Raw genomic sequence first — 19,124 nt, 5'->3', positions numbered from 1 at the left:
GCCATTTTGTCCCTCTTTCCTTTTCACAAATGTTGGGAGGTATGAAATTGTATAAGCATGCAGACGCATGCACAGACAATTTTACTGTCAGACATGGAAGGGAACTGACAGGAGGAGACATCGGGTAGCCTCAAGGCACTCAGTAGACGGGGTGGAGAAAGGGGCGGTTATAATCACTAGTGGCAATATGCTGCTATCCCCAGCAGCATTACTATAAAGTTTGATTTTAGAAGGAAGAAGACCCTGGTTAACAAATATAAGATTACTACAGCTATGGCGCTTGCGTTTAGGAGTAAGTGTTCCTGGTTTATTATGCTTGATAGTTTCTGTACATTTTAAGGATGGACAGATTTAAAGGGGTTGGCCACTTTAATCTAAATTTTACCCATGCCTTGGAGGCAGGCTGAATGTCAACTGGACGCGGACACAAGATGCGGCTCCTGGACTGTACGTGTGCGCCAGTGGACACTTCTCCCTGGATACCCGAACTTCCAGGTTGGGGCGCGACCTCAGCCGCCCTCTCATGCATAAAAACACCTCCATTTCAGTACAATCTCTCTCCTCCACCAGACCTCGAATTGGAGTTACATATGGTGAGTTACTATGCCGACGTTTTCATCCCTAACATGCTTGTGCTGTCTTTACTTCTATGCTAAAATACTTAGCTTACTCCTGTTGCCTCTTTCCCTCTGCGCTCTCTCAAAATGACTTCTACAATTTTTCTGCCATTTTCGTGTTGTACCGAAGTGGTACACTGTTCCCACCTTACTCCAATACATACCTATTGACTTGGATATAAATATCTAGCAGATTCTACCTTAGAATTTACTTCATGGTTCTCACTTTTAGTTAGAGACCTAGTCTTCTTCCTAATGTACATACTAGCATGATTGTCCTGCTATATATTATTTATGCACAATTTTAGCATTTAGATATAAACTTTACTCCACTCTTTTTGTGTCTTCAGTTACAGATCTAACTTGAGAAAGGTCGGAATGACCGAAACAATGCAGCTATTTCTATTGTGATCTGTTTTCTTCATATCCAAATATATTCACTCAATGCTGGAGATGTATATAAAGCATTTGTATATCAGAATCTTAAATTAAAAGAAAAGCAAAAAGACTAAAAGAGATGATTGCTATGTTTTTGCTTTCCTGATATTTGGGTTGAGAACCCAACAAGAGCACCATCCCATATTTTGGAGTGCAGTACCCCTGTTTACCAAAGGCTGAGTGTCAACTGTCACACATACCTTCAATTAGAATTCTCAATCATTGTCTTGATCCTCCCTTGCTGTACTTCTATCCATGGTCCGTTTTCTTTCTTTTTTCTTTCCCTGGCTGTCCGCACAGTCTCAATCACTGTAGGAACACATGATCCTCCTTTCTGTCCATTGTGCGTGCTCCTGCTCTATAGCAGTCTTTTGCTGTTCAACAGCCTGTGTCTTCCCTTCAAGCTGAGGCACAGCTGTAACACTGTGCATGTGTATATCAGTGTATGTGCGCTCCATGTAATGTGTGTAGCCACAGGTAAGGTGGTGCCCACTGAGGAATGCTGCGGGGAGACAAGGAAACGACACACCGCAGTAAGTAAAGTGTGTGGGTTAAGCACCCGCTCTTGGGGATGGGAGGGCTAATTAGGTAATAGGGATCTAATGATTATTATTTAGCGAAAAAAGCTAAAGGTGGCCAACCTCTCTAATTTTATATTCTTCTAGATTGTTCGATCACCATGAGCAAAACCTTCACAATGCAGGTGCGACATAGTTAAAAATAAAATTTATGTATGAGATGGCCAAGATTTTCTATAAAATGATGGTAGTCTCCAGTGCATGATGAAATATGGAGCCTGAAAGTTACAAATGCAAAACATTGTTTAACTTTTGCTTGTCAGTGTGTATGTAATAGATGCATTAATTTTTATTCCTTGGTGGACATCATTCCCAGCGGTCAAGTCACAATAGGTATGGTATTTTGGAGTTATTTATTGAAACATTTGGGGAGTGTTACTCCATGTCAGTGTCATCCTCAGTCAGTTATCTGTTGTTACCTGGCATATTGACTATTCTTCCCTGTTTGTGTCATTTTTCTTGTTACATGTTTGCACTTTGGTGTAAGAGGGACCACCTTAAAGTTGTCCCGTAACATTTAGGGTACAAGAGGATAGTAGGTAGGGCCTTTTGGAGGGCTTGAGTTTAGGGCACACTGTCCTGTTTGTTTTTCCTTAACCTGGTCCCCTCATTACAGTGAGATTTACTATAAGGGGAGTTTACAGTCTGCCTAAATTGATATCTTCATTATATGCTACTACAGAAATTATGATGCCAAAATTTCTGCTAGTGTAAACAAGCTTTAATATCAGAATTCACCTTGGCAAGATAACCACAAACATTCCACAATCCGTACTCCTACCCCCTTACCCAACATTTGAAACATTTGATTTTGGTTGTATACATAAGCCCTTAACCTATTTTGTGATTTTGGGGGGGGGGGGGGTAGGGTAGGTGGAGTACAGAGCTTCATAACTTTCCGAAATTCATATTTGTATTTTTTTGCACGTTTCAGGATTTTTAAAAAGATGAATAATAAAAGCAGGAAATGTAAAAAAGATTTACTCTGCAGTCAACTCTTCAGTGTGGATGCTTCAGTAGTCGCTGTTCTTTAATTTATTTCACAAACATAAGCAGCAAATCTTCATTGTAAGAGAAATGAAAGCCAACTGAGGAAATTGAGAATTAACAGCGTATTAGCTATTGGCTGTTTTTATTGTTTATAAAAAAAATGTGGGCAAAACACTTAAAGGGGTTGGCTACTAATAAAAAAAAACTTTACCTGGGTTAGTATTAAACCTTAATAGGGTCACCCATATTATAATAACTGTAATACAGTTTCTGTGCAGCTGGCAAAAGTTGTGGGTCACATGAAATAACAGGAAGTCCAAAGACCTACTGCCGGTGGGTCAAGTCATCCACGGCTCCACAGAAACTTCATCATGGTAATAAAAAATTTTTTTTGGGGGGGCCTTTTTGCATACTTTATAATATTTAGAAAAAGACATTAAAAAAACATATAGGACTCAAGCGTACATGAAAGGGAAAAAAGTGTGGTATGAACGAGTTTATTGTCTTCCACATTTTTCAACTTTCGATCCCTTCGATCTCATTATATGCACTTATATTTTAGTTTATAACATTAACAAAAAAACATTTTTACTGAGAACATTCACAAAAAAATGAAATAAAATTATTGTTGAATATATGTTTCAGAATGGTACAACTTTATAATTACATCAAAAAACAACATGCTACATTTTACCAGAAGGTTACTGTCCACAGTATTCTGTTCTAAAGGACCTGGAATAAAGTAAAAGCAAATAGAGGATTTTTTACAAATTGTAGGGGGAATGTTTCAAAGGTACCACCTAAATTAAGGCCACAGATGTTCTAGTATATATTCACACAGGGCAGTAATGGAATGGCAAGAAACACTGAGGCAAAAATGCATGTATTTACAAGTACTGTATGTTTTTATTTTAAATATTACATTTACTGCCCAGTGTAAATATGCTCTTAATGTTTTTTTAAGCACCATAGTAAATCTTGGTTTGCCAGAAAAAGCAACAAAAGGTCTTCTGGAAGGGGAACTTTAAATTAATTCCTTACTAGCACCAGTGGTCTTTTGTAACAAGAAAAAAAAAGAAATTGATTCTGAAAAAAAAAACTTTACAATTATAAAAACATTAGTTGCTCTGAAATGTTTTTAACTTTAGTTTATGTCCAGTGTCAATGTACTAGGAAAATACAAATGTAGCTATCAACAGAATTTCTGTAGGATTTATTGCAAATTGTGGGTGTATATGTATTTGTGTTTGTATTTAAATGAAGGTTGATAAATAAAATACATGATTATAGAATACTGCATGAGAAAAATCATACAAAGCATTAAAATAGACAAAGCACAGCTGTATGTAGACAGGTATTCATTACCAATTTTATATTATTGTTAATATGCATCTCCAATATGCATTACATGTGCAAATGGCTCTACAGCACCATTGATTCTTATACTCCAATTCTGACAGACTGAATTATGGAAGAAAGGTAAAACATAAGCACATTCTTTATTAAAACTGACAAGTAGATTTTGGCACCAATGGCATATGACTTTGCACAGCCCCAACATTCTTCTCCAGCTCACCCCTGGAATATCTTTTAGGGCAGCTTCTAATAAATACATTGCCCGAATGAATATAATGGTTTCCATTACAAGTGACCTAAATATTCAGAATAGTCCTCCATCGACTGGCGACACAGTGTGCTTGTGCATAACTCTATATATCTCTGAGCTCTGCATCATTACCATATCACAGAAAAATGACAATTAGTGCGTAGTCAACACCACAATAAACATCGGCAATGGACACAGTTCTCCATCAACCTAAATGTTACAAATATAATAGTGAAGGGTATTCAAAACATAACTTTTAATATATGTAAATTAGACTTCGGACCGGGGAGGAACAGATTATTTAAGACTACTCTGATCACTTTCTACTCATTTATAACATCAGCTTTGGCAATTTTTCTGCCGTACATTTAGTGCCGTACCCTGGGGAGGTCATGTGATGTACACCCATTTTGGGTTTTTAATTATGTTTTAATGTTGATACCAGTAAAGTTTATTGTTTGTCATAAATACACATCTCCTTTTCTTTCTATATTGATATATGTAAATTAAAAATGCACTAAGTACAAACCATTTAAGAGCATATAAGATAATGTTCATGTGGGTGATCTAGTGAACTAGCTGCAGCTGCTGGAGAGAGATAACCACTGTGTCCGTTCCTACTATGGGCAAATGTCCAGGACATGCAGAGTCTTTCATGGCTAATGAACGATAAATATGACTATTTCCCCTGATGAAAGGTCCATTATCCATGGTCCCAAAAATGTGTCGGGAACATGTTCATTTTTATGGGGCATACCAAGGCATCCCCTCACTAGGGATAGCCTGGGACCGTCCTTGTATGGACAGGAGCAAACTTTGGGTTGTCAGGGTGAGTGGATGATAAGGTGTACCAGCTGACATCTGAATCAGGACTTACTAATGTGATCTCCCTATACACTCTCCATGCCATCGAGCATACCTCCTTATCTTGGTTATTGCTGGATCTAACCTTTTTGCAGGTGTACATTTACTGATAGATTGGTTCAGTAGATCACCCACATAAACATAATACTATATGATCTCAAATGGTTTGTACTTGGTGTGTTTTTAATTTACGTATAATAAAAGATGTGTTTTAAATACCCTTCATTATAATAGATTTTTTACCATATCACAAAATAGAAAACCTGTTTGTTATGAAGACACTAAGCCCCTTCAGTTGCTTGCTTTTACAAGACCACATAACACAGAAATGGAGAATGTACACTCAGGTGTTATTAAGAAAATGAAAAGTAATTGAAATTCTGCACTAACAATGGATTATTAGGGGTATTCTCATCTGGGCATTGACGTTTAATTGACTTCATCTACCGTATACATCCATTTCTTCAATTGGATGTCATTAAATAAATGGTTGCAGCTTAGAAACAAGATTGTTGTCCTCGAATACAAACACTGCTGCAGGGAATGCAAACCAGAAACAAATAGTCTTTGCACATGAAATGACCAGAAGACGCTGCATGTCCCACAGCTGTCCTGCTTTAAACCCTAGCGACATGTGACGTAATAGTACGTCACACACACGGGCTGAGCCATCTCTATAGCTGGTAAGTCTTTTCTGCATATTGCAGTAAAGGCTTATCGGTAACACCTGCGATCGGTGCCAGCAAAGCTTTGCCGGCGGCTCTAAAAAATGCAGAGGATCGTCGCTCCCTGTGATCTCATCGGTGAGCGTCGATTGGTCGCCATGACAGCCTCGGGTCTTTTCCGAAGACCCAAGGCAGCCTAGTTTTAAGCCTGTCATTACAATGTGTGATAAGCACATAGTAATAAATGAGGAGGAAAATCCCCATATATGGCAGTATAGGATAGGATTGGTCAGACAACCTAGGGATAAAGTACCCTAGGGCGTCTGAAAAATAGTGAAAATGAAAATAAAAAAAGTTATAATAAAAAAACCTAAAAATTAAAATCACCCCCCTAGAACTGATATAAATATAAATAAATAAACAGCAAAAATTATAAACACATTAGGTATCACTGCGTCCGAAAATGCCTGATCTATCAAAATACAATAAAGGTTTTTCACTGTGTTTAACCCGTAACGGAAAATAGCGCCCAAAGTCGAAATTGGCACTTTTTACCATTTTAAAACAATATTTAAAAAAATTCAATAAAAAGTGATCAAAAGGTTGTACAGTCCTAAAAATTGTAGCATTGAAAAAGTAATCAAAAGAAGCAAAAAATTACACCACCCACAGCTCTGTACACCAAAATTATTAGCGCCAGAAAATGGCAAAAAAAAATTATTTTTTTTTTTGTACCAGAGGTTTTAATTTTTGTAATGTATGAAAACATTATAAAACCTATACAAATTTGGTATCCTCGTAATCGTACTGTCCCAAAGAATAAAGTAGACATGTCATTTAGGGCATACATTGAAATCCGTAAAATCCAAGCCCACAAGAAAACTGTGTTAATGCTTCTTTTCACCAATTTCACTGCATTTGGAATTTTTTTCCCGCTTCCCTGTACACGGCATGGAATACTAAATACAACCAGAAAACTAGCCATCACACATCTCTGTACATGGAAAAATAAAAAAGTTATAGATTTTGAAGGTGGGGAGTGAAAAATGAAAACGCAAATACGAAAAAGGGCTGCGGCGGGAAGGGGTTAAAGGACACTGAATCCAGGTGGCTGGGCAGGATTTAACAGCACATGTCTTGCCAACGCTGCCAGGGTGTAGGGGTAGTCACATCAAAGGACAGCTATCTAGTTTCTAAGGGACAATAGGGCTACATTTATGGGAAATTATCTTCACACAGGTACAAATGTATATGTATAGTAAATTAACGTGAATGTCCTCTTTAATTTAAACAGCACACAATGCCCCTAAAACTACCTCTAACAACAGTTTCTCATCTCATCTCAACAGTAGCTCATAAAATATATACAGCCAGAAAAAAAAAAAACAATTATTAAACTTGAAAGGTAGTCCTATTAACTTAAAGGGGTTTACCCATGAAAGAAAGTTTTCAAATTTTAATCTCCTAGTGATTTATACAATAAAGATTATTTTTAACCCCCTTGCTTTACTATTCAACTCAGTTTTATTGCTGTCTTAGCTTCTTTAACTCAATGATGGTGATTGTAAATTCCAGAGTGTGGGCACAGACTCTCTGAGCAGACACTTCATGATTCCTCTGTGCTATGAAATACCGTGTGCTTATAATGTGCTTGTCGGGGTGGAGTGTATCTACTAGTACCTAACACATACAAAAAGAGAGTCAGGAGATGGATATAAAACACAACGACACACTGAGCTCTGTACCTCACCTAATCAATAAAACAGTCAGTTCTGCTTATCTTGTCTGTAGCTAGCAGAGTAAGTCACTGCCCACTGCTGCTTGTCTGCAAGTGTGCAAACAAAAGAAACTATTCATAAGGAGAAACCAAAAACCAAAGAAGTAAATACTAGGGCTTATAGAGACAGGTTGGTATTATATTTGTGAAATGCTGTATTTTTTTCATATGATTTCATACAAATAAATACATAAGAAGTGTTCCCCTTATAGTTTTCAATATTATTACTTCCAGTTTATATGAGAGGGCAAAAGATACACAATATAAATTACAATTTATCTATTATCATTGGAGCAAAACAGACAAAAGACACAGGCGCTTCCTAGTGCAAATAAATGTGGTTTTTAAAATAATTGCATATTATGTAAATATTCTGCTCACCTTCCATAGTTGTGCGGGCAGGCACAACACTGTTGGATCGCGTATGGGATGCTGCCTCGTCCTTGCCGGTGAAATATTTCCTGGTGTGAAAAAATACCAAAGAATGGACCCAAAGATAGTGGAATACAATTTCCTCGATGGATGCCAAAAGGAACAAAAGAATGCAAACCGTCCTGTTTTATCATTTTATTATCTACTTTTTATATGCTTTTTAACTTCAATCGCATCATTAAATGTAATCATTTTTGAGCTATACAGCCTCAACTCTTTGGTTTGCGGTAAGTCCTTTTATTCCTTTTGGCATCCATCTAGGAAATTGTATTCCATCATCTTTGGGTCCATTCTTTGGTATCTATTATCATAGCAGTGGCTTAAGATGAGATTTGAAGTAATTACAGGTTTAGATGAATCCAGATTTATTAACAAGACTTTTACTGACTTTTGTCTTAAGCAACAAAAACACACTTCTTGCGCACAAATTATATGGTAGTTTTGATTTGCTCTACTGACCTTGCAAGGCAAAGAGTTATTCTTGTTCTTTCTTGTTATGACATGACTTAATTGTTTGTTTTCAAACTTTTTTTTTTTTTTTTGATCAAGAGGCAATACAAGTCAACTGTCTTGTAGGTCTCTGCACAGTCGTGTAATCTACAATGCTCTAAGAATAAGGATATACCGTGTTTTACTGAAATTTGCAGTTACTGCATTGTTAAATTTAATCTGCATTGACCAAAACTTGATTTCAGTGTGTGATCACAATGGCTTTACTCCATATTAAAATAAAACTATCTGTAAATGAAAGATCCAGTACAATAATATAGTGTAAACATAATTAAATGTTCATGATACTAAGTTCACATAATATTTAGGGTGTAATTCATCAATATATTGATCATTTACTTGAATTCACTTGGGTGAGGCTTGTCAACTAAAGTTCAGCAAAAGATGTAGAATAACAGTAGATACCAGGTAAAAAATAATAAAATAATACATTTGCATATTACAGAGTTTTTCTTGAATTGTAATGTTTTGCTGCAGTTTCAAGGGAACTGCCATGTTGTAGTTAGTTTTAAAAGGCTCTTTAGAGTATGTTGCTTGGTTATAATTAGTTCCACAAGTACTATCTTACAGAAAAAAAGAACTATACATGTGATTAAAAATTTTCCACTAAATAACATATGTTGGTACATACGTCTCAGATATATTTAATGCTTTGGTGAAAATGTAGTGGAAGAGGGCCCATATGACAGTAGCATAGAATGGAATGAAGAATATTCATGGTAATTATAATATTTAAATTAGGTACACACTGCAGTTTGGTATAGCTTTTATGCGTTTTGATACTTTCATTTTTTTCCTACTCAATGATATTGTAAAGTAATTCAAACACTGAATCAAAATTGAACTGTGTAAATAACAAATTGCATTATTTTAGATGGGTGCTAATCCAAAATATGATAAATTGAGGAGTCTGTCAAAGTATAGTTACACTAATAACTGTCTGATTAATAATCAAACCTGGTAAAGTTAACTAAATAGAAAAAAAATGCTAAAAAAAACTTTCTCCTAAAACTTGATTTGTTAATTGGACATAATAAAAACCATATACATTTTAAAAAAGCATCAATTTGTCAAAACATTTGGTTTTAGGATGACAAAATTTTTATGCAACAGAGATGAAAGAAGTAATAAAAGATTTAACAGCAAGAGTGTATCCAACTAATGCAATCCCTTTCTATTTTGCAACCAGGGTTTTTTTTTTTTAATATAGAGGCAATATTTTCAATTGCGATTTTAGACACTTTTCATAATACAATCTTCAGATGGTGGAAGAAAGATCACTGTCACACATTGTCTCACGATCAGGTGATTCAATAAAGTTAGCTGCTTCTTGTAGTTTTAGGAGCATTGCCATCTGCAAGACAAAAAAAAGTCAACCTGTTAACTCGCAAAGTGAATAAGCAACTGTACTTGTGATTTTTAAGCTAACTCATTGGATAAATTGATTTATGACTGGCTTGTTAACTATAAGATGCAGGTTTAACAACTGAAAAAATGTGTATATATTTATATATACACACACTTGCACTAAACTGTCCCTGGTAGTCATACAGAGCGTCAAGGGCTATGCCTGCTCCTTTGGGGGCTCTGAGAAATGAATATGCAAATACGATTTCAAGGCATAAAAGCGAAACAATTTGCTAAACAATAGGGATAAAAGAAAAGGTAAATATGGAGGATTTTAGTTTCTTTTTTGACCAATGTCGACAGTCTATCACCTATCCAAACCATTTCCCTACACTGTGCAATGGAAATCCAATTACATTAATCAGTTTCTTTTACTTTGTATTATCACAGTTCAGTAATACAAATAGCAAATACAAAAGTACAAAACATATTCAAGCTGGAACACAAAATAGTCCATAAACAAGTTTAATGTGCAAAGACCATAGCTGGCCTAGCAGAGTCTTCCTCCTTCATCAGACATGTGCAGGTAAGCACATTGTGCCTAAAGTTCACGTAAAGTTCACGTAAACAGTACAACATAGTTAAAAAGGCTTCTTACACTTTTATTATATATATGGAAGTCAAACTATATAACAGTTTTTACATAAATTAAACTTCCTCCCTTCCCTTAATAACATCATCACATTTGGATGATGGACGCAATTCAAAAACAAACATGTGACTTGTCTGTGTTACTCACTCCTCAGATCTTGTCCCCCACTTTTGTGCTCCTGTACAGCTCCTCCCTCCTGGTCCCTCAGAGGTCAGCCTGGTCAGCTGACATCAGTGGAGGAGGGATGAGCTGCACAGGAGCACAGGGATGGAGGCAGCCTGCAGTACAAGTCACGTGTTGTATTTTGAAAATGAGGTCCTGGTGACCGGTTCCCTTTAAATGCTGCTAAGCAATAGTCATATTGAAAATGTTGTAAAAATACATTTAAATTACAGTTTTAATTCATCCCTTTTGGGACTATAACATCTAAAGTTAAAATCCAATTACTGTATATACTTGTGTATAAGCTTAAGCAAAAAATGTGCTGAATATCCTCACCTTGGCTTATACACTAGTCAATACAGCAATACAGCACTTAAAAAAAAATTATACTCTCCATCCGGCGGCCGCTGCTGACGTCATACTATGCGCCGGCTGGGAGCAAACATGGCCGCGCCCTGCAGGATGTTACCAAAGAAAGAAGACAGGCGCGGAAGCCAGAGGGTGAGTATATAAGTTTTTTTTTTTTTTTTTTTTTTTAGTGCTGGGCTGGCTGTATACTACTGGGGGCGTGCTGGGCTGGCTGTATACTACAGGGGGCAGGCTGTATACTACATGGTGCAGGCTGGGCTGGCTGTATACTACTGGGGGCTTGCTGACTATATACTGGGAGGGGGGGTCTGTGACCAATGCATTTCCCACCCTCGGCTGATACTGGAATCAATAGGTTTTCTCAGTTTTGGTTTGGGGTCTTGGCTTATACTTGGGTCGCCTTTTACTCGAGTATATACGGTACCTCTCTCTGGAGAAGTTGCTTCTTTAACTTTACACTATTATTAGCTCCTGGTGTCTACAACCCGCAAAATGTTGTGCCTAAGCTAACCTAATTTTTTATTACTCTTCTCATCTTTCGCAAATAATTTAGATGTACTTCTAGACAAGATTTACTGTGTTAGTCATTGCATTGACCGACACAGTCTTCTTTTAAAAAATTCCCAATCTTACTCCTGTGTTCATTCCAACATAAGCCATGCAACATGGGCATTTCAGCTTATATACAACCTTTGCCCCAGACTGTATATAAATACACAAACATATATTATACATAATATTATATATCAAAATGACAATCAATCACTAGGGAATTCATTTAATGGATTTAATTTACAAAGAAAAATTATTTTCTACAGTTTGTCTAACGTTAACCCCCCAAAAAACTAAAAATGGGAAAAAGGTTCCTTTAATAATTTTTTTATTATTAACTATCCCTACGTGTGATGAAAAAAACGCAGCCTACATTTTTACGGAATTGCACAAAAAAAAAGTTACAGCTTCATTTTAGTGGTATATTTTGGTTGAAATGTTTTACATTTATATATAAAAAAGTAAACATTTATATATAAAAAAGTAACATTAACCCCTTCAGAACATAGCCAATTTATAGCTTGACTCCCGAACATCCTGTAGAGAACGTCTTGTAGCGGAGGGGGGAGTACACAGCAGGATCACGGGCTGAGACCTCTTCATACTCACCGGGTGCTTGCTACACAATGGAGAAAACACATGTCGGTAGCACCAGTCGCCGGTGTTAACTCTTTTGATCGCTGCCGGCATCTTGGCTTGGATCGGCATTGGGGAGTGGCGATCCGTTGCCATGACAGCCTCAGGTCACACAAAGATCCGAGGCTGTCTTTTTTTAGGCTATCCATTACAATGTGCGATGTGCCTAATGGCAGTATATGGTAGAATCAATCTGATAACCTAGGATAAAAGTACCCTAAGAGGTCTAAAAAATTGTTAAAAAATGTAATAAAAAAAAAAAAATACAAAGTCAAATCACCCCTTTCCCAAGAACTGATATAAATATAAATAAGCAGTAAAAATCATAAACATGTTATGTATTGCCACTTCCCAAAGTCTATCAATATATAGTAGTTTTTTCCCGGTGTTAAACCCTGTAATGGAAAATAGCAGTCAAATTCGAAAATGTAACTTTTATGCCATTTTGCAAAATATAAGAAATTCAATTAGTGATCAAAAGGTTGTACAGACCTCAAAATGATAATAGTAAAAATTTCATCAAAAGTCGCAAAAAATGATACCACAAACAGCTCCGTACACCAAAGTATGAAAAACGTATTAGTGCCAGAAGATGGCAAAATGAAGAATTAAAAAAGGTTTTCATTTTTGTAAATGTATGAAAACATTATAAAACCTATACAAATATGGTATCTCCGTGATCGTACTGACCCAAAGAATGAAGAAGACATGTCATTTGGGGCGCTCAATGAAAGCTGTAAAATCCAAGCCCACAAGAAAATGGCACAATTGCGTTTTTACATTTCCACTGCATTCAGAATTTTTTTTTTTCCTGTTTCCCAGTACATGGCATGGAATGTTAAATACAGTCACTATGAATTTTTTTAACTTATTAAGCTGAAAACAAGCCCATGAGCCCCCATAGCCCGAAGTTACGCCGATATTTTTATGGCTTTTTTGACGATAGTCAGTGGTCCGAATTTATTTCATTGTGGACCAGGTATGTGGACGACGTATGTCTGTTATGGAAAGGTTCTGAACAGAGCTTGGATGAATTTCATATTCAAACAATTGTCAACTAATTAATTTTACATTAGAGAAGCATACTCAGGTTCTACACTATTTAGATGTTGAAGTTAAACAATCCTAGAATAGGGACCAATTTATTACTACACTATATCGGAATAATTTGTGAAACTACGATGGCTATCATGCTTCCCAAACCTTTAAAGGAATTCGTAGAGGACAGTTTGTATAAACTTGAAGAATCTGTAGTAATGATGAGAAGTATAAAATCCAAATGTAGGTTTAGAGGTTGCTACACAGTCTAGAGAAGAAATAAGATCTTCCAAATGTAAAAAAAAATCTAATGAACAGATATAATTTGTATCTCAATACGACAAACGTGCCCATCTTAGCAAAAAAACTATTATTAAAAGTTGGTTCATACTGTCCCATGATCCTAAGTATTGCGTACTTTTTAAAAATCCAGCTAAATTTATGTAAAAAAAGGATCATTTAATCGTTAATTAATTAATGATCTGATATTCAAGAACAAAAGAAATCACGGCCAACTTTTTTGGCAGCAACACGGAATGGCACATTTGCCTGTCTGTACTGCCAAAATTGTGCAGGAATTATTAGAGGTGACTCCTTTGATCACCCAAGCATGGGGACTAACATCAACATTAAATTATTTTTTATGTGTAACATGCAATCTTTGATTTGTATGTTAAAATGCCCTTGTGGGTTGGCATATGTTGGACAAACTTCTAGAGCCAGAAAAGTTAGGCTTAATGAACACAAATCGGCAATATCTTACTAAAAATGAAGAACTGAAACTAGGTAGTGAAAGGGTTAAACAAGAGACATGCGTGGCTAAACATTTGCAGGAGTATAAACAATGTTAGAGATTTGCGTTGGCTAATATTAGAATGTGTAATACAGGAGAATGAGTAGATTCTAAAAAAGAAATTACTCCAATGCGAAGTATATTGGATTACTAAACTATACACATTACGAGGGTGGTTCAATAAGTACCCGTGTTTGACGACAGAGGGAGTTCCTGAAGGAAGATGGTGTTATCATCGTGTGCTGCCATCTATCAAACTACGGCAAAACAAATTGCAGACTGATTGATAGGGAAGTTTGGATTTGGCAGCCATTTGAGTAAGACGTGTTTTGTGATTTTCACGAAGATGGAAAAAGAACAGTATCATTCGGTAATTCGCTGGTCTTCATTTCTAACCCGGTACGTATTGAACCGCCCTCGTATACCCTTGAGCACTTAATGAGCTGTATAATTTTAACATGTTTTTGTAATTTTTCTATAAGTTTTTAGGAGTGTTAGATTAGTTTTGATTAGGAGAAGAGATATTACTTTATTTAATTAAAAAATAAGTAGATAGGATACTTGTAAGGTATTTAAAGATTACTCTGATCGGCACCCCGCATGTCTGAAGGAGGAGGAAACTCCTCCGAAAAGTCACAGGACAGACCAGACGTTCGATGTCTCAGTGGAAGCCTTGGATATGTAGCTTGGACTTATACATGGACTATGGCATGTTCAGCCGAGGAATGGTGATGTACTTATGCCTTTCATTTCCTTGAATTAATTTATATATGAAAACGGAGATTAACCCCTTCATGACCAAGCTCATTTGCGCCTTCATGACCAAGGCCAATTTTTCTAAACCATCATGTGTCACTTTATCTGGTTATACCGTATTTTTCGGACTATAAGGCGCACAAAATATCCTTTGATTGTCTCAGAAATCAAAGGTGCGCCTTACAGTCCAGTGTGCCTTATACATGAACCGTACTTACAGACAATAGCTGCCTTGAACTGTGCACATGTCTGCCACCTGCTGGTCATTCATCCTCATAATCAGGTGCGCCTTATAATCCGATGCGCCTTATAGTCCGAAAAATGCTGTAACTTTAGAAGGCTTTAACTTACCAAAGTGTTTTTGAGTTTGTTTTTCCATGACATTTTGTACTTTAAAATGGTGGGAAATTTTGTTTTGATATATTTAACATTTATTTATGAAAAAAGGTGAATTTGGTAAACATTTTGAAAAAAATTGCTAATTTCAAACTTCAAAATGTTCTGGTTATCAAACTGATAGTCTTACTACCCAAATTAGTTACAAACTAGCATTTACCATATTTCAACTTTGTGTTGGCGTCATTTTAGAAGTGTCCTTTAGTTTTATTACGAAGCTAGAAAGATCACAAATCGAACAGCATTCTCTCAAATTTTCTAAAACTTTTTAGAATAAAATATTTTAGGGACCATTTCATTTCTATAGCGGTTTTGGAAGTTCTGTTAATAGAAACCCCACACATGTCACCCTTTTCTAATAACTTCCCCCCTCAAACTATTCAAAACAGCAGGTAGAAAGCTTGTTAACCCTTTATGTATGCTACAGAAATTCAAATAAAATGAAGGTTTGATTTGGATTTCACTAATATTTATCATTAATACATTCATTTAGCCCATATGGGTGTGGGAGTGAAGAAGCGCCATGGAGATATTGTAGGGCAGGATAGTTTTCAGGTGCCATGACGTGTTTGTAGAACCCCTGGGGCCACATTCACACCTGGCATTTTGTTTGCGTTTTGAAACAAAATCCAAAGGTTCTGTATGCGATCGCACCTTGTGGTTAGATTGCATTTACTTTACGTTTAGTTAACATGTTGGACAATGTTACCAAAATATGTGTGAACATAGCCTCAGGTACCACAAACCTTTATCACAGAGAATTTGTAAACTTTTTATCATGTGGTATCGGGGGCATTTTAACCCCTCTAATGGGATTTTTCCATTTTACTTTCTGTTTATTGCTCCCCACTTTCAAAAATCCATAACTTTTTTTATTTTTCCGAGCTGTATGAGGGCTTGTTTTGTGGAAATTCAAAATGCGGTAAAATTGACAAGCAACCGCATTTGCGCCATTTTCTTGTGGGCTCTGTTTTTATGTCTTTCCCTGTACATTCCATGTGGCATCTCTAATATATTCTTTGGTTCGGTATGATCACAGGGATACCAAATTTATAAAGGTTTCATTAGGTGTTAATAGATTTTAAATTAAAAACTTATGTACCCCCTAAAAATTATTACCTTTACCATATCCTGACTCCAATAACTTTTTCATACTTAGGAGTAAGGAGTTGGCTAAGGTGTAATTTTTTTTCCGGGACGAGCTTTTGGTGACTGTGCCACCTTTAGATCACTTTTTAATTTTTGTATATATTGCAAAACAGCAAAAAAGTGGCGTTTTGGGCATTTGAGCACATTTTTCTGTTAAGGAGTTCACTGCCAGGAATAACTGTTTTATATCTTTATAGATTGGACATTTTGAGACGCGGTGATACCTAATATGTTGTGTTTTTTTTTTTTTACTTTTTTCCACCTTTTTTTTAATTATTTGTTTTATATGTGTTAGGGGCTTTTGGGACATTTCTATAATTTTTTATTTTTAATTTCTTTATTTTTTACTGTTTTTATTTTCACATTACCAGTATATGAACTAGTGATCATGTGATCACTAGTTCATACTAATGAACTGCAATAACCATGTATTGCAAAGTATTAGAATTGTCAGCCTATGCATTTGCCACAGGCTGGACCAGGCAGGAAGATGCGGATGACAGATCCGGGGACCTTCATTAGGTCCCCACTGGGCGTCGCCCCCTCCCTTTACAGGTATGTCGATCCCACAGTCACAGCATTGACCACAAAGAGGAGTTAACAGCCGTTTCAGAATGGCCTTAGGTTAGGCCAAAGGAGAAACCCTTCGGCCTAGCCTAAGGCCCTTTAGTGATAGACGGAGAAATCCGTATGGGTGGTCACTAAGGGGTTAAGGATACTCATGGTCTGTGTGTTAATGAAGTATGTTGCAATAGCAGGGGTTGAGAGCCTTGCATTGTAGACTATTGTCCACACTACGTGACTATTGTGTTGAGGCTCAGCCACATTTTTTGTGATTTGACATACGTCATTTTATATGGTTATAGTTTTTGAACACTTACTGATCAAAGCGAAGATTGTTTTTTTCCCTCACATGTTGCACTTCATTTTAGTGGTACATTTTGGCTAACAAGTTTTGCGTTTATTTTGTTGAAAAATTTGCCATTTTCAAAATTTTAAATCCTCTTGTTTTAAGGCAGATAGTTTCACCACCTAAATTACTGAATAGCAATTGCTGAATCACATATTTCAGCTTTACATTTTATTAATCTTTGAAATGTCTGGATAATTTATTTTGATCTCTTGATCATTTATTTTGATTTTACACGGCTTACAAATTGAACATCGTTTTTTTCCGTATTTTGAAGGAGTTGCAGAATTGACTTTTTTTGGGATCGTCATTGATTTAATGAAATTTTAAGTATATAATATTGGGAACCCCCTATATAGCAACCCATTTTTAAATATTCACTCATCAAACTATCAGAAACAGCTTTTAGGAAGATTGTTAACCCCTTGAGATCTTCATAATAATTAAACATAAACGGAGATGAGATTTCAAATGTTTCGATTTTGTCAGCAATATATTAATTTTTTCTTACACATTTCTAAAAAGGTAAATAGAGAAAATACATCTTAAAATTTGTCTTGCAGGCTCCCTGGGAGCGCTACAGGTATAATCTAACATGAAGAAGAAACCGCGGTATGAAGGCATACCCTCCCCCCAGGAAATCAAGTAGCGGGTCCAAACATGATTAATAAGGTAGTCTCCCCCTAGGGCACGATCTTCTGAAGACTAGATGTCTACTTACATGCGACACAGTGATTCATAGCAGCTGGAATGTTGGATTTTGTTTCTTTTCCTTGTTATTTTCTTGCATTTGAGAAATGTACATCCATTTATACCATACCGATGATATAATATGTGATGACTATGTATTTAAAACCAAATAAAATGTGCTACAAAAAAAAAAAAAATTTGACATGCAATTTCCTCCGAGTACGGAGAGACCCACATGTGGACTTTACTTGTTCCATGGGCGCACTGCGACCCTCTGAATGGAAGGAGTGTCCTGCAGATGCCAGTTTTGTCCTATATAACTAACTGGATTGTACTTTCCTCATTGGCGCCCTTTTGTAGGCTATAAAATTTTAGTTTTTCTATTAATGGGGCCATGTGTAGGTAATTGTTTTTGTGGGCTGAGATGTATTTTCCAGTGATACCATTTGGGGGTTGGTATCCCCTATTGTTGAAAATTATTTTTTCATAGGTGGGAAGGAGTAGAAAAGAATCAATTATGTAATTGAATTTTTACTATATTTTTTTGGCCAAACAAAGATATTTTTTCCTAAATTTCTCACAATAAAACTTAATTTTGGGAAAAATCTATTGTTTCTGCATCGACGTTTTGCATAACACTTTTTTTTTTTTTTGTCTACACTGCTGGTTGATGGCTTTTTTTGTTGCTAGACATGTAGTAACATTTAACTGCGGGTGGTAACTAACAGCTGATACTCCATGTTTTATGATGCCGGCCCGCCTCCGATCTCGAGCTGAAGCGGCATCAGCTCTGCGTCCGATATATCGGACACAAAGTGCTAAGAGGTAAATAGTGGATTTCTCCCGCTATCTGCAAGTGGTATGCGCAATTAGGTCATGAAGGAGTTAACAAGTCACTTGCAGATTGGAATATATGTTCAATGTGTGAGGTTCCATTCAAACTAAGTTGTGGTTTATAGCAGTACAATGGTATTGGTCAATGTTTTATGCCTTCACTAAGATATGGTAGGCAAGTATTTGTTTTGTTTGTTGTATGCAATATTTAAGGGATATACTCAGCAATCTTTTATGTTCTGTATGCTGCATTAAGTATGAATTCATATAACAGGATTTTACTTTTAGTGTCAGGAGATTATCCTGAAGTATTTTTGGAAAATATACAAAAAAAAATGCATGGAGACTTCCAGGGGCGGGACA

At 36.2% G+C, this 19,124-nt stretch overlaps 1 protein-coding gene across 4 annotated transcripts in view; it reads right to left on the bottom strand.

Moving 5' to 3' along the window:
- Nucleotides 1–3,104: 3,104 nt before the first annotated feature.
- Nucleotides 3,105–19,124, bottom strand: part of NAV1 (neuron navigator 1) — a 436,382-nt gene continuing 420,362 nt past the window's right edge. For all 4 annotated transcript variants that reach the window (XM_072137230.1, XM_072137232.1, XM_072137231.1 and 1 more), the window contains one exon: nucleotides 3,105–9,831. In XM_072137230.1, coding sequence (XP_071993331.1) covers nucleotides 9,736–9,831 — 96 coding nt within the window. In that variant the 3' untranslated portion in view covers nucleotides 3,105–9,735. The remainder of the gene's footprint in view (nucleotides 9,832–19,124) is intronic.

The sequence above is a fragment of the Engystomops pustulosus genome, chromosome 2 (genome assembly GCF_040894005.1).
Source record: "Engystomops pustulosus chromosome 2, aEngPut4.maternal, whole genome shotgun sequence".
Lineage (NCBI taxonomy): Eukaryota > Metazoa > Chordata > Amphibia > Anura > Leptodactylidae > Engystomops > Engystomops pustulosus.
Note: the sequence above shows the minus strand (reverse complement) of the source record. Positions and strands in the feature narration are given on the sequence as shown.